Source organism: Callospermophilus lateralis, chromosome 3 (assembly GCF_048772815.1).
Source record: "Callospermophilus lateralis isolate mCalLat2 chromosome 3, mCalLat2.hap1, whole genome shotgun sequence".
NCBI classification, from domain to species: Eukaryota; Metazoa; Chordata; class Mammalia; order Rodentia; family Sciuridae; genus Callospermophilus; species Callospermophilus lateralis.
This window is the reverse complement of record NC_135307.1, coordinates 188,658,712-188,682,797: the sequence shown is the minus strand read 5'-3', so window position 1 is coordinate 188,682,797 and position 24,086 is coordinate 188,658,712. Positions and strand designations below refer to the sequence as shown.

Genomic DNA, 24,086 nt, shown 5'->3' with positions numbered 1-24,086 from the left:
GTGAGACTGCAGTTTTCAGGCCTAAGGCCACCCTCGCATTATTATACCTGTAGTGTAATTTACTGAATACATATTATATATACTCTCTGCATTATTATGGCTTTTCTATGATGACTATCTAAGTTATCTTATAGATGTGAAATATATATCATGTATTGCATATCATAATATATACCACTATTTACTATATTTCTGTGTACCATATTTACTGTATATAATAACTACCTAGGTTACCCTATGGATGAATAACATACATTCTATTGTATATTACAGAAGTATTATGATTTACTTTGTGACTCCTTATTGTTGAAGATTGAGTAGTTTCTATTTCTCATCATTATAAACAACTGCTAACATTTTAGCTTCTGTTTAGTGGTATCAGACACATTGTTAAGCCTCGGGATTCAGAATCAAACTTCAGAGAAGAGTGGATCCACTTTCTTTTTACCATACCAAATATGATAATTAGTGGGACAGAAGAGTAAACTGGAAAATATTAAGCCTTGCAGACAAATACTAACAAAGAAGAACTCCCCCCACCGCCCCAGCAAGACTTGTAAAAAGTATTTTAAATTGACTTGATTTTGGTTTGAATGACCAAATGTTTGACATAGATTTTGTTCTGTTTCATTTTAGAGGTTCTTAAACGTTATAGTTCATGCAGTTTATTTATAGGTATAAATTACAAAACCACACGTGTTGCTTTGAAGATAGTCAAAGATCGTCATGATGACTGAACAGTTGTCACGCACCTGCACTAGAATATGGAATTTCTCTTTTGTACACTATGTAACTTTGCCTAGGATAAATCCCCTTCCATATGTATTTATTTAATACTGGGGATTGAACCCAGGGTGTTCATCCACTGAGCCACATCCCCAGCCCTGTTTTTAAAATCTTGAGACAAGGTCTCCTAAGTAGCCCACATTGGCCTTGAACTTGGAATTCTCCTGCCTCAGCCTCTGAAGTGTTGGTGTTATAGTGCATACCACCTCTGGTCTAAATCTTATTCATTTAAGGTCTTTGTCAAATAGCCTTTAAAAATCTGAGCTGCAGCCTTAGTTTGTAGCCCTTCAGCATTGACCAAATTTCCTAAGCATGAATCTGGTTGGTGTTGATTAACCAATTGTTTGCTGGCCCAGAAACTTGCTTTCAAATAATGATTTTCTTTTGATTTCAGTAACTGTTTTCAGTAATAGTTTTCCATTGTGGAAATAATATAGGTTCTTAAATGTTTATTTTCCCAAAGCAACCTCAAATTTCTGGCTTGTGGCTATTTCACAGGTGAAAACATTAAAAAAAAAAAAGAAAGAAAGAAAGAAAGAAAGAAAGAAAGAAAGAAAGAAAGAAAGAAAGAAAGAAAGAAAAGAAGTGCAAATGATGGTAGCAGCTGAGTCATTGGAGATGTCCAGCTCAGTCTTTGTCTTTTCTTCCAGATTTATCAACGATGCTGGTTAGTGTTCAAGAAAGCTTCAAGCAAGGGTCCAAAAAGACTGGAGAAGTTTTCCGATGAACGTGCTGCATATTTTAGGTGTTATCATAAGGTAAGACTTGTTGCTGCAGCTTCAGAGAAATCTGTTTTCAAGGAGGCAACTTGAATTGATTGAGTCTGAAAACTCATCTAAACTATTTAACGAAGATCCTAATAGTGATTTTTTTTTTTTTTTTTTTTTTTGTGGTGCTGGGAATTGAATCCAGGGTCTTGTGCGTGCAAGGCAAGCACTCTACCAACTGAGCAATGTCCCCAGCCCTTTACTAGTACTTTTGACATGGACAAACCATTCCTATAATAACGTTTATTTGCTAATTGTTTAAAATAATTGACTCATGTAAAGTGGCTCTTGTGCTCTTGTGGTCTTCTACTCTATGTTGTTGTTTTCTTCCTAAGACCACGTTGCTATGTGATTTTTCTGCTTAAGTAGACCCTCCTCCTAAGAGCAACCCCCCCCCTCCCGGGAGTGGATCTCCTGTGTCTCACAGAGTGCCTGATGCAGAAGAGACACTTGTTCACTTGGGGAGGGCGGGGAAGGAGCAAAGACAGATGATAGGAAAGAGGACCCCCCATTAATATATTTCTCCAAGTCTCATGACTATAAAGTTAATTCAGATTTGTAGTTTTCTTAGTGAAACTTTATTACTAATAGTACTAACTAAAATGTATGATTGAGGAACAGAGTGCTAAGGCAAATATGAGATCTACTTACTGTTCAGATTCACAAATTCGGCAAGTCTTCCCTGCTACGAGGCAGTATTTCTCAGGCCCTTGTTAACATGTGGCCTGTGTATTTCCTCTTTCATGAAAATGTGTGAGAGTGTCTGGTTAATGCTCTCCTGGGCACTGATTATTCCCATATTGAGAAAACACTACTCCTGTCTATGGAGGACCTGTGGTTATTTTTCTGATAAAATGTTTTTGATTTTGGATTCCCACTTTGAAGACTCTTTCATCTTCATTTGGTGAGAATTCACTGGGACAGGCTTTTTGGCCATTTAAAATTTTATGTGAAGCCAGTAGATCTCTTAACTCAGGCCTTGGCTGGGTGGAGATGTGAACAGGCTTCCCTTTTGCTCAAGTTCTTTAGAAGTAATGACTACACAGCATCGGATAAAACGTGTGCGCTGAAACCTCTGTTTATGCAATGTGAAAAGCAGTAGCTGTATATCCCTGCCACCCTTCATGCTGGGGATGGAACTCAGGGCCTCATGCATCCCAGGCAGATGCTCTACCATTGAGCTACATCCGTTGCCCTCTACTGCTTCTCAAATTAGAGAAATAAAGAGTTTGCTATGCTTTATGAGCTCATCTGCACATTCGTGAGAAAAGAAGGGACCTAAGTTATGAGTCCAGATTTCCTCTACCATTTATCTTCCATATGCTGGATATTTTCACTCAGGAAGGAGTTGCTGAACTGCACATCTATTACTGAGGAGCAGTGATCCACGAAGCCAATGAACCTTCCCAAGCAGTCTTGAGTCAAGCTGTCCATTTCTGTCACAATGGAGATTACTGGTATCTAGTCATTTGGAGCCAGATATGTTACATGCCACTTATCTCATGGGTGCCCAGTATCCTACCTAATAACAAAGTAGAAGGGTGCTGTGGGAATGCCTTGTTGCAGTTTTTCTTGAGAGTCATGCCCTCGGGTGGAACTCCAAGTGCCCAAGCAGGTATCTGTTCATTTTTTGGAAAAAGATGGAGATCAGGTAGCCAGAAGTTATAGTTAGGCTTCAGCTCTTCTCTTGAGAACCTCAGCCAGTATCTAACTTTACATTCAGCATCCTGCCCTTGTACTCTCTGATTGTAGGGTATGGCCATTGATGTCCTTATGTCCCTTTGGAGTGATTTTGATATCACTCAAACATAACCCATTCTTCCCAGTCCCCACGGTACTAACTTTCTGAGTGCAGAAACCTAGCTAGACAGACTGTGTTCTCTGGACATACCTAAGAGAAGTGAGGACGGCTGTCTGGAATCCTCCAATCTAGTCCATCAGTACCTGGTGCGGGCTTGGTGTTCAGAACCCATGTCTGGAATCCTCCAATCTAGTCCATCAGTACCTGGTGCGGGCTTGGTGTTCAGAACCCATGGAGACTGAACACTCCAACAACCTCTGCTGTCACCACTGGGCTCCTCACTCCTGGCCTGCCAGGTGCTACATCCCATCATGACACTGTCCACCTCAAATCCCTGAGCCAGGTCCTTTCAGGGCCTTTAGGATCATGGGATTTGGCTCCTGATGTCAGTTTAACATCATCCCTCACTTTCTGCAGTCCCATTTGACTGCTCCAGGTACCTGGGATGCCTGCTTTCCTGAGAAGATGACAGGCACACTCTCACCCTGGCTTTCCCTCTTTCTTGGAATTCCTCCCCTGCCCCCATACCCACCTTGCTTGCTCTCTTACTTCCTTCAGGGCATTCCTCACATTCCTCTCTGAGTGAGGCCATTCCTTGACCCCATTATTTAAAGTAGAATCCACCTTCACTCCTCTTCCAACCTCTGCTCTTTGTTCTCCTTGGCACTTTTTGTTGTAGTCACACATAGATGTTAACTGTCCACCTGAAATAAGGTCCACAAGGACAGAGATTTTCTTGTGTGTGTGTGAGTGTTGCTGGGGGGGGGCATCAGTATCAATTACTAGTATCTAACACCTAGTAGACACTTTTTAAAGTACTGGCTAAAATGAAACAATGAATACTATCAATAAAGGAAACGGAATACGTATAAATGTTGGTGTGCATATATTTAGTTTACCAGAGGAAATCTGTAGTTGAGGCATCTGAAAATAGGAAAAGGAATTCTGCTTTAGAGGAGACAGGATGCATTAATGAATGAGAGTAGAAAAAGCCAGGGCTGGGAAGAGTTGGGCGAACAGGTTCAATGGAAAAACCAAAGTGGATTGAAAAAGTCTCCCTTGAATGTGTGAGGAGTGACAGGAGGTTGGAGACAAACTCACTCAGATTTCTACCTGCCGGCTTTGGAATTTAGTATGCAGATCTTTGGAGAACTTGGTAAGCTACACTCTCTTTCATCTGTCATGATCATTAACCAAAGTTCAAAGCATTAGGAAGGAGAGGAATTATCTACATTAAGCCTCGGAGCCCTTGATTAGTTGCTGTAGTCGATTCACTCTCCTGTGCTCTTTCCAATCTGATGCATTTAGTATTAATCTCTTGAGGGCATATAAAAAGCTGGAGTAATTCTGAGATATGCATTTTTTATCTAAATACTGTGTAATTTATGAATCTTGATCATAAAATACCAAGGTTATAAATAGCACACCGTGACCAGACTTCAGACTGTGTTCTAATATAAACAAAGCAATTTCCAAAACAAATGAGGAAATGTACATCATGCTCTCCATCTATATAGAGGTGGCCTGGCTTGCATGGACAAGTCCCTCCTGTGGGAAATATGTAGTATTCATGAAAGCACATTTCATTGTTAAAGATATTATCTTTTTTTTAAAAAAATGCAAATTTTGTGTAACTGATTCTTTTAAGAAGTTTTAACAAAAGAAATTGTGGATTTTTGAAACTTGGTGTATCCTGTACTGAGAAGGTAGCTGAGGGCACTCCCATGCAAAATTGGGAGATAAATATATGAATAATGCACACACAGAACAATTCACTTTGCATTTCTTTACCTCCTGCATGGTGTGACACCCTGAGCTGTCACAGATGGCTCTGAATTTGATTAACTATAATTGCAACAACATTACAACTCCAGCAACTGTAAAAATAGTTCCTGACCTTCTTGTTAAACTCTAACTCCCTGTTTTCATTCAGGAAACAAGCTGCTCACACTAGCCAGGAGATCGGGAGTTTCCTTGCATAGTTTTACTTTTTTGGGGGTGAGTAACAATTGGGACACAAGCTTAAGTGGAAGGAAGACCATCTGCTTTCCAAACTGAGGCAAATGGTGTGGCAGGAGTTGTGACAGCCTAGGATTTGGGAAACCTTGGTACTGGTCCCTGTGCATCTTTGTCAAGTTCCTTCTCTCTGTGTAAAGCTGATCCCCAAGACACGTCCCACATTTGCTTCTCCATTGTCACACAGTACCGAGCCAGGATGACCCAACTTATGGTGGACAAGACAATTCCAAGTCCTGTACGACAGTGTTTTCCCAAAGGTGTGCCTGAGTGTGGTGACAGAGACTGCAGTGTTTAGCAAACTTTTTGGTCACAGAGATTTGGACTGCAACATTTACACCCCCCATCTTTGAGATCTGTAATCCACTGTAGCTCGCATGGGCACTGAAAAGTTCCATGAAAATCTGAGTAACTTTGAGTCAGCGCTTCCCAAACTGATTGGGCCATGGATTTTCTTTTTAATCACTTGTTCCAGGGAACGGACGACTTGCATGCCAAGGAGAGCAGCCTGGAATATGCTGCTCTCGTGCCTGACCTCTTTTATGAACTATCAACTTGGTCCATTGTTTGAACAGTGAGCAACTAGGGATTCCTGTTCCTACTTCATCAAACATTCCCTTCTGATGTGGCTGCCTGCAATATGTCTTTTCAGATATCTTAAAATACGTCACAGCATTTTCTTTCAATGCTCAAATACCCACTGTGGAGTCATCACTTGCTTGTACAAGAATTGACTCAGTAGATCAGGTTCTGGAAGTTTCCTTTACTTATGGAAGAGGATGTGACTCCACACCTTCGTAAATGAAATTATAGCTTTACACTGATGCTTTTCCCAAAGAGTAAATGCTCCCATGCTCCCATTTCTAAGGTACTAGGACAGGAGGTTAACTATGATATTAAAAAACCCTCCATCTTTATGATCTGAGTGCTTTTGCTAGTCAGGGAGGTACAGGTGTGTTCCACAGTGCCAAAGCCTCCTGAAACATGTGCATAACTGAGATAACTCTGCTTCCTAACTGAGCCTGATTTCTCCCAGGGTTCCCTGTCTCGTTGCATAGCACTTCTGTCATTCAAGATGGAAGCTAAGGAGTGGCCTGTGATTCACCCTCTTGTCCCCTCCCAGATCCCCTCCACCTACAGGTTTGCAGGCACTCTTCTCCTGCTATGGGTACCTTTCCTTTCCTGGTCCATGTGGCAACATTGATCAGTCCCTCAAAATCTCCACTGTGTCTTCACCTCCCCTGGATCCTCCTTGACCCAATCTGAGTTAGTTCATCTGCCAGGACCATTTTGCATAAATGTCCCAGTCACACTGAAAGAAATGACTTGTATTTATAGTGATGGCAGATTTTTCCTGGCCCGTTCTGATGTCTTCATTACACTGTTCCTCCTGACGATTGTATATCTGATGCTTCATTGGACTCAAGACTACTCAAAGTAAAGACCCTGAAGCTGAAAGGTGTGTTCTGTGAAACTAAGTCCTGGCCTCGGGGAATAAGCAGGGAAGAAAGACACCAGTCCTTGTTCACCTCTTTTTCTTCCTTGTTGATTGGAAAATGGTGGCAGCCATCTTGGTCGACGACAGTGGAAAGTCCACGGATTGAGGATAGCACAGCAGCACGTCACTGGAAAGGAACCCCAGAGCTGGGTATTCAGGCTGGCATGAGAATCAAGAAGCCTCTGGAAATCACATGTCGGGTTCTCTGCCATCTGGCTTGAACATGGTTTTTGTCTTGTGGAGGCCACCATTTAAGAATGGAGACAGCCCCTTGGTATTTGTATAGATGATTAAACTTTAAAAAAATCTCTACAAGAATGCACAAGTCTAAAACAGTCAAATGGGATTGAAGAGCTTGTAACGCAAGGTGTGTGCTAATTTTGCCCCTCCCCTCCTGTTGTGGGTTAAACGGTCACACTCCCCAAATGACATAGTCAGGTCTCAACTCCCAGGACCTCTGGATGTGACTTTGTTGTTAAGAGGGCCTTTGCGGATGTTTTCAAGTTAAAACCATTTTGTAGGGATAGAGTGGGCCCCGATTCAGTTTCTGGTGTCCTTCTAAGAAGACACATGACATAGGAAGAATGACATTGGAGACAGGCAGAGATGGGACGATGTGTGTATGAGCCCAAGGTGCCACCAGAAGTCAGGACAGAGAGGCATGGAACAGTCTCCTCAGAACCTCCAGGAGGAGCCAGCCCTGCCCACACCTGGTTCTGGACTCTGGTTTGCATAGCTGTGAGAGAATACATGCCTGTTGTTCAAGAGGCCCGGTGTCATGGTTTGGGTCCCCCACAAGCTCCTGGGTTGAAGCTTTGGTTCGCAGTGTGCAGAGGAGGAGCCTTCAGGAAGGGACTGGAACCTGAGGGCTGGGACCTCATTGGCAGGTTAATCCATTGAGATTCACAACTTGGTGGCATTATCGCAGGGTCCCTGGAGGCGTGGCCTAGAGGGCATATCTCACCCCCGTTCCCTGATGGCTGCTCTGAGGCGGTAGCTTCCTTTGCATTGCTTGTTCTCCCTGATGGTCCACCTCACCCCAGGCCCAGAGACAGTAGAGCCAGGGAGCCCACCATGGACTGAAACCTCTGAAACTGAGCCCAAATAATTCTTTCCTCCTTTAAATTGTTTTCCTTGAGTATTTTATCACAGTGACAAAAATCTCTCAGGTCATGGTTTCTTGTTACAGTGGCCCTAGGGAACTGATACACATCCACTAATTCTATTCCATTGTCTTCACTCCTTGGGTTCCATTTCCTGGTGGTGGTTGCTTCTGTAACTCCGCATTATTTCGGGCTTTGAGCCGGAAATCCTCCTTCTTCAGCCTCCCAAGCTTCTGTGACTACAGGGTGCACCACCATGCTGGCCAGGCCAGAAAGTTTAAATTTTGATGATGTCCTATTGTAACTTTTACTTTTATGATTCATGCTTTTGAGATCAAGAACTCTTTGTTTAACTTTACATCCTGAATATTTATTTACTTCATACCTATTTCTAAAAATTGGATAGATTTAAAATTTACATTTGAGTTCATGATGGATTTTGAGTTTCATTTTTCTGTAAGGTGTGAGATTAAGTTGGATTTCATTCTTATTTGCCTATGATTGACCAATTATTTTGGTACAACAGTTTGCAAAAATACTCTTTCTTCAAGGAATTACTTATTTACTTCTGTCAAAAATCCTTTAATCATGTTTGTACAAATCTATTTGTGAAATCTTTTTCCTTTTCCATGGGTCACTCTATCTATCTCCCTTCCAGTATCAAAATCTTTTGATTATTGTAGCTCTGTTGTATTTCTTGATACTTAGTAGAGCAATTCATTCCACTTTGTATTCTTATTTTCAAGGTTGTTTTAGTTATTCTAGTACCTGTGCCTTTTTTTTAAAGAGAGAGAGGGAGAGAGAATTTTTTAATATTTATTTTTCAGTTTTCGGTGGACACAACATCTTTATTTTATTTTTATGTGGTGCTGAGGATCGAACCCAGCACTGCGTGCATGCCAGGTGAGCACATTACCGCTTGAGCCACATCCTCAGCCCCCCTGTGCCTTCTTTTAAATGCTTAAATAAGCTTATCTGTATCTGCAAAAAAACTTTGTTGGGATTTTGGAAAGAATTAAATTTTTAGATCAAATTTTCAGAAACAAATATTTCTCTGTTGAGTCCATCCATGGACATGGTATGATTTTCTATTGATTTGAGAATTCCATAGTTTATCTCATCAGCATCTTGTAATTTTCATCCCTTATCCCTTATACATGTTTTGCTAAGTTTATACCTGATTATTTAATTTAATTTAGATTAAATTTAAAGTCTTTTTGAATAAAGTACTTAACTTACATAAAACTGTTATTTTTGGTTTATAATCTGATAAAACAAGCATCTAGTTTAAATGATTTTTTTCCTTCCCCATAATCATTGGGGAAAGGAAATCATAAGTGATGATTACTTGGCCCTACATTTTGGAAAGAATTTCAGATGTTTGAGGATTTTGGGAAATTTAATCTGTTTCCTTTATCACTGATTTATTAGTTTGCTCAATGTGTTATATTCTTAAGAAACATATATTCCATATAACAAAAAAAAAAAAAAAAAAAAAACAGACAAAAAGCCTGTCTTTACCTGTGAAGCTCATTAGCTATAAATGCTTTTCTCTTACAAGAATTTTTAGTAACCTGTATCTCTAGGAGTCAGACTGTCTGGTTTCATGTGTGAGTGTGTATGTGTATGCATAAACACTTGAATATAATCCAAGTACACACAGAAAATCTCTATAAATGATGTCACAAAGGAATGGATGGATTTTCTCCTTTTGGTGAAATGGTAATCAAATAAATTTTGGGTCTGGGGAAAATTATAGACTGATATTAGCCAAGAGTGTCACTGCCCATAAAGTTGTGTTAAGATAGAAATCAACTTTGCTGATTAAAGATTATTTTCTATGCATATTTCTTCTTCTTTTTTCTCTTTATAGTTTTTTTCTTAAATTATAAAAACTACACATATTTCTTGTAATAAATTTAAACATTTCTGAAATGTGAATAACACAATGAAAAACAACTCTGATATTGGGTCCTGTCCTTGACTTCATCAAAAAACACTAATAGGTTAATATGTACTTTTTTCTCTTCTACACAATTGGAAACATCTTTTTATACACATGTATATTATATATTCAAAGCAAAAATGGTGTAATTCATTACATATTGTGTCTAAGGAGACCATAAATTCAGGTTTCCCCAGGATACTGTTGGTGAGCCTGTGGCTCATGAGTAATTTTTAGTGGTAATTTCTTTGGCTTTCGGAGTATTCTGGGAGTATTTTGGAGTATTTCTGGGAGAGTTTATATGGTCACATTAATTATTCTAGCTCACTTTACCCCAAGTTTGGTCTCTAATTCTAAGTCAGTAGTTAATGCTACATTTCACTGATGTACACTCTTAGTACGCCACACCTAAATTGACAGACAAAAAGATTTCCAGTTGTTTGCTAACAGAAATTCTGTTACAATAAAGACTTGTGAATTTGTCTTAATGCTAAAAACATGTTAATGCTTTGGGATGAAAGTCTTAGAAATGTGATTATCAGGTGATCTCCTGCACCTTCAACTTTTTTGTAACTGTTGCCAGATTGTTTCTAGAAAGATTATTCAGAGTCACATGCCCACAGCTTGTGACAGTGGCCTTCATGCCAGATTTCATTCTTTAAATTTCAGATGTAAACTTTCAGTCAGTGTATTTTTCCCCTTAAGACAGACACAAAGAGCAATTGGATCATTTCAGTTATTTCGCATGTACAAATACAGATTGGCTCTGAGGGAGACCGTCCAGGTTTATAATTGATACAGGCACTAGTCCAGTCTATTTTAAGTGACCAAGGGCATGTAGGTATTTTTGGAAAGAATGAAGCCATCTAATAAGGGGTTGGGATGTGACTGTCTAGACTGGATCTTTCTTAAGAAATCTTTTAGAAATGTTTGCCTAAACTGCTGTGTCCAAGGGTTCTGAGGGGAGACTTGTGAACAAATGCTCTGTGCCCACAACTTTGGTTAGAACTGAGCCGGTCTCGCCTTGCTTATCTCTAATTACTGTATCTGGCTCTTTAAACCATTCTTGCTCTTATAGGAAAGATGACATGAAAAAGTTAAAAGTTTTGAGACATTATCTGAAGTCTTGGAATTTTTTTTTTAAATGAAAATGTTTATTAGAGTAGTCTGAAATTTTAGACATAATAATTGTGTAATAATAATCATCATCATAACTTAATTGGTTGTTTATTAATACTCTAGAAAACATCGAGGACCTGGATTGCTTTCATACAATTTTTATTTTTTGGAGACAACCTACAAAAGTTAAAGGGGCTCATACCTCTTCACTTTCAGTGGGATAATGGCTTTAATTTTTTTTTTTTTAAATAAAGTAATTTGAAGCTTCTGCAGAGCTTAGCAATTTGCATATACAAAGTGAATTGCTCACTTAATTCATTCAGCCCCACAAGGGAAACAATAATTAGAATACAGCCCACAAAGGAAAGGCGGAAAATTGCCTTTTAGGTAGCTGTCCCGTTTTCACTTGGTAAACATAAATAAATCATCATCTGTAAATTACCATCTGCAAAAGAAGGGGGAAAATTGGAAATCAAATTCTTGTTTTCCTAAATGGTTTTTGACTTTGTAGCACACCAGAAACATACTAAATATTTCCACATAATGCCGACTAATTGCATAATTCTGACAGGAATATTCTAGTTCCTCAAGGAATACACTTTTTAAAATCTGATTGTACTAATCTTTGGTTGAAACACTAGGAGAAATTTCTGCAGTTTCTCCATCTAGTTACAAAATAATCCATTTGGAAAATTGAATTGTGTAATTTGCAATTGTTTTCCAAGTCGTTAATGTGAAGCTATATTGGTAGCACATTAAACTTCTAGGCCACTTTGTTAGTTGGTGGCTGTTAAACATTTATTTCAATGAATACTGTCACTTATGATGATGAATCAGACATCTGAAGTATGGCTTTAAAACACAAATTAATTTTCAGTCTAGTTTTAGGGATCCCTAATTGGAAGGCACACTTAAAGATTTAACAGAATATAGGAGAGTATTGGGTATTTCTTGTCTCTGACAGGAGCTTGGTACTTTGTGTATGTGATACTAAGTAAACCAGACTTCAGGAACTGCCACAGTAGTTAAGCAGCTCTGACGTCTCTCCCTGTCTTTTCCCTCTTTCCCATTCTATCCCAAGTGAGTCTTGGTCACTTATTTTCCTATGTCTGCTGGGTCCTCCAGACCTCATTTCTTGCTTCTGTCCACCTGAAGGTTAAGGGCACCTTGCATGGCCAAATCATCTGCACGTGGCCAGACTCTAGTAGGTGCCATTCTCAAAGATTCTCTGTGAACGGCTCCTCTGGTCATTGCGTACTACACATCCATGTCCTCTATCCACCAGATACTGGTAGCTTCCACTCAAAATATCAAAAATATCTTCAGACATTGCCAAGTGTCAGGGCAGGGTGGTAAAACTTTCCCTAGATTGACAACCACTGATCTGCAGAAAACCTTTGGAATGCATGGATGTGACTGTTCCATTTCCTGCTGAAGCCAATTAATAAATGCTCTTCAGGATTCACGATTCAACATTGCACGCCTGTTTGCAGCACACAGGGCTCTTTAGGATCTAGCCTTGGCCCAGCTGCCTCAACCTGGTGCCTCCCCATTTCCCATGGCCACCCTGCTCACCACGTCCTTCCCTGTGTTTGAATCATACCTTACTATGGTTGCATGGTTGTGCACCTGTGGTTTATTTTGCCTGGGTGCTCATCTTTGTTTTCAAGTCTCATTACCCTTTGCTCCTTTTTCAAGACCCACAGTAGAAATCACAAGACTGAATCCTAGCATGACGGTGTCTTTGATCCTTTTCTCTCTATTCATTTTAGTGGCTTTTGGTGGTGTTGAACAGAGCTCTCTGCCTGTGTTGATTAGCATCTCTGCTCTTGGCCCTCTGTGGGGGACAGGTTAACCGCTTTGGGCCTCAATATTCTTGTGTGTCCAGTAGGAAAACATGCCAGCTACTGAAGAAGACTGGGCAAAAGTTAAACTACCTGATTGACATGAGGTGTTGGAAACCCCGTTAAGAAATAGAGAAATGCGACTTCACTGTGATTGCAAAGCTGTGAGGAAGCCTCTCGGTTGAGGTTCCCTGCATGGCCCACAGGTGGGGCAGACTGTCACTTTTGTAGGTCTGGGAGCCTTGGGGTGTGTAGATTAGGTCCCTGACTCTTTCTCTTTCTGTGACGGTGTAGACATTCTGTGGACTCTGCCTTCTTGGGGTCACATCGGGTGTCGTTGCAGTGGTTGGGGAGGGTCCAACCCAGGGCATGTTAATGATGTCACTGTGCCTTAGTCTCCTGGCTTTTGCAGGAGCTTCCCTGACAGCATTCACCCTGGGAGGCAGAGAGTCCATAAGAAGCCCTTATGGAGGGTCTGTGCTGTGAGGGCACAGGGTTGGCACTGGCAGGACAGTGGCAAACCAAGAGAAGGAGCTGGCCTTACTCTAGCAAGGAGGAGACAGGATGAGGATGTTTGCACCTGGAATGCACCAAGGGGGACTCAGAGCAGGGAAGGGGTGACGGTGTAAAAGGGGAGGGGCGTGGTTTTAGATAGAGTCATCAGGAGAGGTGTCACAGAGAGGACAGCCTGTCAACAGCTGAGGGGTGGGGGGCAATGACACATGGAGAGGAAGGCAAAAGAAGCACAGGGTCCCTGAGCAGGGAGCAAGCATGACAAGGACAGAAAAGACTCTGAAAGTGAAACGGTTTGCAGGGGCTTGAAAAATATGCTAAAGTTGGGTTTTTAAGATGGCAAAGTGGGTCGCAAGTCGGCTTTATTTCCATAGAGTTGGGTTGCTTCAATATAATGACCTCCAGCAAGGTTGCCTGAATACAGAGCCTAGGTTTGCTGAGAGGTGTGTGGAAGCTCTCTCAAGGTCCAAGGGACCGTCCACTGGGAATGCAGGACGTCAGCGTGCAGCATTTTCCCTCCAGCTATATGGAAAGAGGGCCATTTCTCTTAGAGGAACTCAGAGTGCGTGGGAGGGAGACACACAGTTGGGATGCATCTTGAGACGAGTGAATCAGAGTTTTTTCCGATTGAGTTTCAGGCAGTGCCATCCAACACGCTCACATGCTAGAGCCAGAAAGCATGCCACCAGCAAGGCAGCCTTCTGTCCCTTCCTGCATTGCTCCAGGAAAGGCGAACCCAATACCTTCACCATCTGCCCAGAGTCTCTGTGAAGCAGGGATGCTGTGGTGTGTGGGGGGGAGGGGGCGTGAAGGCCCTGCTAATGATGGAGTGCACATGCCACCAAACGGCTCAAGAAGCCAAGTGTCACCTGCACCCCTTCTTAGAAGGTTTTAGAAGTGTCACCTAAGTGGACCTAAGTCATCCACCTGTACTTGGTTTTCTTCATGTTCTGCCTGAGCACAGGCAGACCTTGGAGTTGGAATGACAGCTAGCTGACTGTCTTTGCTGAGAGGCCGCAAAGAGACTGATGGTGAGTCTGAGGCCCAGTGGCACGATCCTCTTCCCAAGCAGACTTCCTGTGAGCACAACAGCTCACCTATTGGCAAATCTCAGTCAAAAATGGAAGATGAGGATGTGCAGTGCGTAAGGACCGCGTGGTGGAATGTGCCCACCTGATTACATGCACTAGTTATAGTTTTTGAAGTGAAAGGAATGAATAGCAATAATGGTTCCAAGAATCATTAGGATCTGTATTTTTAGATTAATTTAGTGTGTGATGGAGACCAGGAAAGCACATTCAGCCAAGATTTATCTTGAATCTCTTGATCATTGTATGTGGGCTTAGGTTGACAGAAGGTTAAAAAGGACAGAGTTTGATGTGGAGAGGGCCCATTTGTTAGAACATGGTGGGCGGGAGGATGTTGACAGGATGTGAAAGCATCTCTCAGCTCCAATTACAAATAGGAAAATGGCTCTTTTGCAATAGAGAAAAAACACAGCTAGACATGGAAAATTCTATGAGAAAACTGATATGATCTTTTCTAAATACAATTATCATTTATAAAACATGGAGGTCTCTTCTAAATTGAAAATAGAAGAAGAAATGCAATGAAATAGTCTTCTTTGGATCCTGGACTAGAGGGATGTAGGTAGACTCAGAACCAGCTCTCGAACATTTTGGGGGACTTTTAGAGAGCTTTTTGTACTGGATATAAGTTACATGATACAGGGAATTCTTGTCTATTTTCTTAGTTGTGAAGATGACATTGAAATGATGAGAGTGAACCTTGTTTTTTTGTAATCCTTCATATGTGGATGTTCATTACTTTCTTTCAAATAGTTCAACCAAAACCAAGTGTTTGTGTATGCACATGTACACAAACACTCATATATGTGTAGAAAGATGGATGAGCAATAAAGTAAAGGTGGTAGAAAATGTTAATAATGTCGGTTTTAGGTGGATGACATATTTCTCTTTATCAGACTATTCTTTCAGCCTTTCAGTGTTTGCAATCTTCAAAATAAATTTTTTGGTAAGAAAATCGCAAACAAAAAATTACTACAGAAGAGAGCAGCAGGCATAATACAGAGAAATTTTTTTTAAATGAAGTGTTAAATGAATTAGAATAAAATAGAACTGAGCTAGTTCCCCAAATGTAAGTCATAATATTTAATTTAAATTTGTTTAATGCCTATATCAGAACATGATATTAGATCAAGTACACATATAATAATACAACTATATGTTTCATAAAAATCAGTTATATGTTTCTATAAGAGATGCATCTGAAATGAAAACAAATATAAAAATAAAATGGGCATACACACAATGAAATGCTATGCAAATCTCAAAAATTCTTTCACATTCAATAGCATGGGTGAATTCATAAATGTGATATTGAAAGAAAGAATCCAGAAACCAAAAAGATACATGGAGTATGATTCCATTTATATAAAGTGTCTTTTTTGCGGGGGTGGTGGTTTATTTGGGGATTGAACTCAGGGGCACTGGATCTCTGAGCCACATCCCCAGCCCTATTTTGTATTTTATTTAGAGACAGGGTCTCATTGAGTTGCTTAGCACCTTGCTTTTGTTAAAGCTGGCTTTGAACTCACTATCCTCCTGCCTCGGCCTCCTGAGCCACTGGGATTACAGATGAGCGCCACCACACCTGGCTTTGATAAAGTTTTTTAAAGACAGAAATTAACCAGTGCTGAGAGATCAGAATAATGGTGTGTATGTCTGTCTGTGTGGGTTACTGACCAGGACAAGTATTACCAACTGAAACTTCATGTACATTGATCTGGATGGTGGCCACATATGTGTGTGTGCAGGTCAGAATTTAGGGGACTGTGGTCTTGAAGTTTCTGTTCTTTACCACATGTGCTTGTTCACAGGGCCAGGTGTTCACATTTCTGCACTGGGTGTGTCAGGCAGCATTTCCCTTGAGCGGCAGCCTGAACTTTAAGACTGTGATGCCACATGTACCTACATCACAGTAAGAGGCTGGATTTTCTTCAACATGTTAAGGTTTGAGTAGGAATGATGAGTTTAGTTCCCACTGGCTTCTGTGGAATTCACAAAAATTTAATTCTTCCTTAAAAATTAAGATTCACATTGCTGATTTTCCTCCTCTCAAGTGATATACTTTTAAAGATGTAGCTAATAATTTTCAGAAATACCTTTCAGCACATTGTCTCCCAAATGGTTTGCATCTTCAGTTTGAATCATTAATTCATTTACCCAGCTAGCCAATTATTCATTCATTATTATACAATTTTTAAGGCCTGGGTGCTACAGAGTATGATATTAGGAAATACAAAGCCATTTAGAAGCCAGCCCCGCCTCTATTTTTTATCTGTGAAATCATAATTAACTTACTTCTTTGATTTTCATTGCTCTTCATAATTTATTTAGTAATAGTACCAAGGACATTACATCATCTAGGGAATTTAATATCACATTATAATCATCCAGGGCTCGTGGCTGGCTGAAGTGAGGGGTTATCTTCAAAAAAGTAAGTTTATGATTTACTGTTGGGAAGAGGAACAGGGTGGGATTTATTTCTTAATTTAATTACAATAGCTCTACTTCTGTGTAATGGGACACTATAAGATTTCCTCTGGGGAAAGAAAATTTAAACCTAAGTAATTTAACCCTTGAAGTAAAACCGCTAACCAGTGTTCTGGTAGAGTTCCTGATTCTTACGGATTTGGGTAGGAAATCTGGCTTCTATCCCAGAAGAAGCACCATTGTTGCCCAGTAGGATTTGAGAGGAAACAAAAAGGACACCAGGGTGTGTACTAGCCAACATCTGCTCTAGCAGTGATTCCAGTCTTGGTTGTAAAGAGCAGAGAACCTTTGTCTTTTCCCTTTTTGCATGAGGATGAGTCTGGATTAGCTGTGGGTGTCCTCAGTGCAGATGGATTAGTTTGGCTCAGTTGAGATTCACTTGTCTGCTCAGGGATCCAGGAAGAAGGTGAAGGGTGGTGTTCTCATGGTGGAGTTGATGTTCAAGGAGGGAGGAATTGCTTGATTATGCCTACCTTTAAGAGGCTTCTTGAACATGGCTCATATGTTCTGTTGGCCAAAGCAAGAAGCCTGACCAAGTCCAAGGTCATCAGGAAAGAGTGGTATCCCTGTGAATAGATAACCAAGTCTGTGACAGGAAATGAGGATTGCTGAGAATTGTAGGATTTGCGTGTGGTTTGATTTAAACACCTTTAAATCCTAGAGAGAGAAGCATTTTGCCACATGGTGTATCTTCGCCTGTCTTTTCTAACCTCCATGCTCAGGAGCGCACTTTATGTCCAAGGGAACCTCCTGTTGAGATGTTATCTTTGCCAACTTAATTTTCAAGGTATTTCCACCATCACCTCCAAATTCTGAGTTAGTCCATGATACTTTCTGTAAGAAATGGGCCCAAGATATCAGAGATCAGATTAGTATGAAGCTAAGCTGAACTCTTCTTGAAGGAAGATATTCATTTTTGAGAGAATCAACCACTTGAATGGTTCTCGTATTGACTTTTTAGGAAGTCATAGAGACCTTTCTGGTCTCTATGGTCTCTTCGGAGAGCTGTAGAATTTAGTTCCATTCAGGAGAAAGATATTTGGATTTAGTGATCTTAAATATATTCTGGAAAAAGAAAAGAAAGTTGAAGGGGTCACCAAATTGAAAGGACAAGTGGAAAGATAGCAGCCCAGAAAACAGAAGTTTTTAATTTTTTCTAATTTGGTCTGCTCCTGTTTTTGCATGGAGGTTATATGAAGTGTAGGAAAAGGGCTTACACTCAATTTATACGCCATTGTAGATCATGAAGTTTGACTTTGTTCTTTTCTGTCGTCAAAACCTTCTGATAGTAGTGGAACTGGACCTCAGGTGAGACCTGTCTTTGCGACGGTTCTTCTGTCCTTTGTGTCATATTCTCAGACATACTTCAGGTTTGGGCTATGTAGCTTTATTTTCTTTCTCACTTGGGAAATACAGTTGTGATGGGGACAGAAATGGCTCACAGAAGACAGATGGCCATCTTTAGATCAGAGACCTTCTAGACATCAAGTGAGAACCGAACCAGGCTTTGCTGTTTCTGTTGGTGTCTGTTGTCACCTCTCTGCCAAGCACATGAGAACTGCTTGGAATGGTTTTATGACCTTCTTGGTTGTGTCCTGGGCTGTTGCCTCAGTAGGAACCTAAATGAAAAGACAATCTGTTTCATGATACTAGAATTGATTAGCAAGAATAGATTTATGATGTTTTCCCTAATTATAGGTTACTTGCCATCTACTCATTAATTTTTTTTATTATAAACAGTTATCACCTCTACTCTTAATATTTTGGTTAAATCAACTCATTTTTTGTTTAAATAATTTCCACTATAAGAGAAAACTTTATTATTACCATTAATACAAAACTTTATTACTACCATTATAATGAACAGAAATTAATACTGAAAAAGAAATGCAATAAAAATAAAAAGAAAACAATGATTTTTAAAATTATGTTTCTTTTTTTTTTCTGCCTGCTAGTAGTCTTCTTTTGTGTGTATGTGGTAAAAAACAATAGCAACAGCAAAACAAAACACACAATCTACTCTCAACAAAATTTTAAGCCCATTTTTAAGTGCAGTATTGTTGGTTGTGTGCCCTCATTCTACACAAACTTCCAGGACGTCATGCCCATGAGCAGAGACTCCCCCGCTCCTCCCCACAGCCTGTGGCAGCCACCCGTCCAATATCTTGCTTTGATGAGTTTAACTCATTAGCAGCTTCCCTTAAGAAGAGTCGTGGAGTACCTGCTATCCTGTGATGAGCTCATGTCACACGGTATAATGTACTCAAGGTTCACCCATGCTATAGCATGTGACACTATTTCCTCCGTTTAGAGGTGGAACAGTGTTCTTTGTGTATGTGTTACATTTTTTTTTTATCACTCCTCTTGGTCATTGTGAATAATTCTGTCATCAGTATAGGAGTGTGAACATCTCTTCAATCCTGTTTTATGTTCTTTTGGATAAGCTCCAAGGTGGGATTGCAGAGTGACATGGAATCCTGCTTTAAGTTTCTGTAGGAACCTTCAGGTTTTTTCCCGTAGTTGTTATAGCATTTCACCTTCTCACAATTGAACCCAAGGGAAGTCTACTTCTTTGCCTCTTTACCAAGATTATTTATCTTTTCTTTTTATATGATAACAGTCATCCTAATAAATGTTATGTTTCACTGTGGTTTTGGTTTGCCTTTTTTGTGATGACTAATAATGCTGACAATTTTCAGTGTTGGCTATGTATGTCTTCTTTGGAGAAATGTATCTTCAAACCCTTTGCCCATTTTTAAATTAGTCTCTCTCTCTTGTTCTCACTGTTATTTAGTTGAAAGAGTTCTTCATATATTTTGCATATTAACCCCTTTTTAGAAATGTGGTTTTACAAATATTTTCTCCTATATTAAAAGTGTTGAGAGTTTTTCATGTTCCTTATATAAAAAGGAAGAGTGAATTGTTTTCTTAGAGAAAAAGATTCCCAGTTTTACAACCCTTGGTATGCTGTTAAATGTGACCTCTATTATGTTGAGGTAATTTCTTTCTATTTCTAGTTTGTCTACTCTTTTTAACAGGAAAGGGTATTAGCTTTTGTCAGATGGTTTTCCAGTAACTAGTGAGATGATTCTGTGATTTGTATTCTTCATTATGTCAATGTGGTGTAGCACATGAGTTTTATATATTGAGCCGTCCTTGCATTCTAGGGATAAATTCTACTTGGTCATGATGTGTGATCTTTTCAATGTGCTGTTAAAGTCAGTTTTCTAGTTGAAAAATGTGCATCTCTATTCATCAACTATATTGGCCAGTATTTTCCTATTTATGCGATATCTTTGTCTGGCTTTGACATCAGCATTAACTGGCTTTATGAAATTAGTATGAATTGATCCCTCCTGTCCTCTTCAATTTTTGTTTGAAGAGCTTGAGAAGGATTTTAGTTAATTTTTTAAGTGTTTGGTATAATTAACCTGAGAAGCCATTTGGGCTTCTTCTTTGGACTTTTCTCTCTTGGAAGGTTTTTGACTAATGATTGAATTTATTTGTCAATTATTGGTCTATTTAGATTTTTATTTCTTCTTGAGTTTTGATAGGTTATTTTGTTTCTATGACACTATTTCTTCTAGGCTTTCTAATTCATTGGCCCTCATAGTAGTCTCTCATAATAATCCTTTTATTCTGTGACATTGTTGTATTGTCTTCTTAAAATTTCTGATTTATTTATTCTAGATTTTTCTCCTTTTCTAGCTAAGAATTTGTGGATTTTTTGATATTTTAAAAAATAGCTTAGTTTTTATTGATTATTAGTTTTTGCTTTTTTTTTTACCCTCTATCTCATTCAGTTCTACTCTGTTCTTTACTTTTTTCTTCCTTATGTTGACTTTGAGTTTAGTTGATTCTTACTCTGGCTCTCTGAGGTGTCAAGCTAGGTTGGGACTTCGTTTCAAGAGGCATTCCTTGCTCTAGTCTTCCCTCTGAGTACCATCTTTGCTGTAACCCAAAAGTTTTGTTACGTCGTATTTTCACAAAATATTTTCTAATTTCCCTTTTAATTTCTTTTTTGACCCATTAAATGTTCAAGAGTGTGCTAATTTCTACATATTTGTTACTTTTTCAGTTTTCCTTCTGTTGATTTCTAATTCCATTCCATTGTATTTGGAAAACCTATTTGGTACCATTTAAATCTGCTTAAATTTATTAAGGCTGGGGCTGGGGATGTGGCTCAAGCGGTAGCGCGCTCGCCTGGCATGCATGGGGCACTGGGTTCGATCTTCAGTACCACATAAAAATAAAATAAAGATGCTGTGTCCACCAAAAACTAAAAATAAATACTAAAAAATTCTCTCTCTTTCTCTCTTCAAAAAAAAAAAATTGTTAAGGCTTTGTTGGGGACCGGACTTGTGGCCTACAGAATGTTCTATGTCTACTTTAGAAGAATATATTCTGCTGCTATTGAATGGAATCTTCTGTTTATGTTTGTTAGGGCCAGGGTCTTCAGTATTGTCCAAGTATTAATCAATGAATATTCTGTCCAGATGTTCTACCCATTATTGGAAGTGGGTACTCGATATCACCTACTGTCTCTGTGTTGTCTATTTCTCTCTTTGGTTTTTCCAAGGTTTCTTCATATGTTTTGTTGCCCTTTTGCAAGGTGCATATATATTTATAATTGCTATAACTTTCTGATGAGTTGACATCCTTATACAGTATTCTTCTTTGTCTCTTGTGACAGTTTTCAGTTAAAATTTACTTACTTGGGGCCAATCCCTACTCCCTTTGGATGATAATTTGCATGGAATATCACTTTTCAATATTTTACTTTCAGCGTATGTGTCTCTAAAACTAAATGAACCTTGTAGACATTATATATTCGTACCCTGTTTGATAGTCCATTCAGGCACTGTGTGTCTGTTGTTAGGGAGTCTGATCCATTTACATTTCAAGTAATTGCTGATACAAAAGACTGTTATGGTTGGTTCTGGAATCTCCCCAGGGCTCATGTGTTGAAGGTTTCGTCTTCACTGCAGCAGTGTTCAGAGGTGGGGCTTTGGGAGGTGTCTAGATCCTGAGGACTCTGACCTTATCAGTGGATCGGTCCGTGAATGAGCTCATAGGCGAAAGACATGTGGAAACTATGGGGTGGGGCCTAGTTGAAATGAGTGGGTCCTTTCTTGTCCCTAACCCCTTCCCTTCTCTCTTTCCTGGCTGCCATGAGGTGGGCAACTTTGTTTCACCACACCCCTCCACCATGATACCTTAGCCCCTCTCCAGTCCTAAAAGCCAGCTGACCATGGAAGGAAACCTCTGAAACCATGAGTCTAAATAAATCTTTCCTTCTTTAAGTTGATTTTCTCAGGTGTTTTTCATAGTGATGGAAAGTTGATTAACACTGCTTTATTGTTGCTTTTATTTTATTTTATTTTTGTCTTTGCACTATTCAGAGCTGAGCCCAGGTTGAGGCTCATGCATGCTAGGAAAGAGCTCTACCACTGAGTTACATCCCCAGTCACCCTTCCCGCCCCCCACACTTTTAAAAACATATCTTGAGACAGGATCTTGCTGTTTCCCAGGTTAACCTCAAACTTGGAATTCTCCTGCCTCAGCCTCCTGAGTAGATTATTGCTATTTTGTTAATTGGTTTTTGCCTGTCTTGCTGTTCTTCTTTCCTCATTCTTCCCCTGTTACCTTCTTTTTTGATTAGTTAATGGTTTTTGTAATGTCATGCTTTGATTTCTTACTCATTTTCTTTTGTGTTTTGTGTGTGTGTGTGTGTGTGTGTGGTTACCATGGGGCTTGCTTAAAATATTTTATTGTTACAGTAATCTCTTTTAAAATAATAATACCTTTAACCACACACAATACCTGTACTTTCTCGCTATTTTTTATGTTACTGATATAACAAATGACATTTTTTTGGGGGGGGACATTGAACTCAGGGGGACTTGTCCACTGAGCTATAGCCCAAGTCTTATTTTGTATTTTATTTAGAGATAGGGTCTCACTGAGTTGCTTAGCACCTTGTTTCTGCTGAGGCTAGCTTTAACTTGCAATCCTCTTGTCTCAGTCTCCCAAGCTGCTGGGATTACAGTCATGCACCACCGTACCCAGCAAATGACATGTTTTATGTTGTGTATGCATCAATGTGTTTTTGTGACTATAGTTTATATTGTTGTCTTTTCACTTTTATACCAGGATGAAAGTCACTTATGCACTTCTTTCTAGTATTAATGTGTGTATACATACATGCACACATCTTCATCAGCAAACCTCATACTTTTTTTTGCTGTCACGTTGCTGTCTAGTGTTCTTTAATTTAAATCGAAGACTTCCTTTAGCATTTATTGTCAGGCAGTTCTTGTGGTGGTGAACTCTTTAGGTTTTATATAGGAAAGTCTTCTTTTCCCTTTCTTGATTTTTTTTTTTTTCTTTTGTGGTACTGGTGATTGAACCGAGGGCCTCACACATGCTAGGCAAGCTCTCTACCATGGAGCTATATCTATAGCTCTCTCCTTCATTTTTGAGGACAGTTTTCTATATATAGTGTTCATGGTTGGCAGGTTTTTTTTGTTTGTTTATTTTAGCACTTGCAATATATCATACTTCCTTTTGACCTCCAGGTTTCTGTGACAGTGTTATGAGAGTCCAATTTTATTTTCTTTCACTGATTTAAAAAATGTCTGGCTTTAACTTTTGAACATTTGATTATAACATGTACCGTGTGGATTTCTTTGGATTCATTTCTTTGGGCTTCTTGTATCTGGATATATATTTCCTTGCCCACATTGGGAAGGTCTCAGCCATTATTTTTTCAAATCAGCCTTCAGCCCCTTTCTCTCTATTCTCCTCTGGAACTTCTGGATGAGTGCTGTAATCTGTGTCTTTTTAGTATCCCATAAGTCCTTTAGACTTTCTTTATTATTTTTCGTTCCTTTTTTTCCTCCTTTAATTGGATGATTTTGAATGTTCTGTTGTTGAATTTGTTAAGTTCTTTTTCTGCTTGATCAATTTTTCGGGTGAGCTTAACTAGTGAATTTTCTAGAATGTGCATTTAGTCTTTTTTCTCTTTGTTGATATTCTCAGTTTGTGCATGCATTGTTTCCCTGAGCTCATTTGCATATTCATGACATTTATTTTGAATTCCTTAATAGGTAATTCATA

General features: G+C 39.5%; 1 protein-coding gene across 1 annotated transcript in view; it reads left to right on the top strand.

Moving 5' to 3' along the window:
* Positions 1–24,086, top strand: part of Dok5 (docking protein 5) — a 148,566-nt gene that overhangs the window by 69,340 nt on the left and 55,140 nt on the right. The window contains exon 2 of the mRNA XM_076849156.1: positions 1,437–1,544. Coding sequence (XP_076705271.1) covers positions 1,437–1,544 — 108 coding nt within the window. The remainder of the gene's footprint in view (positions 1–1,436; positions 1,545–24,086) is intronic.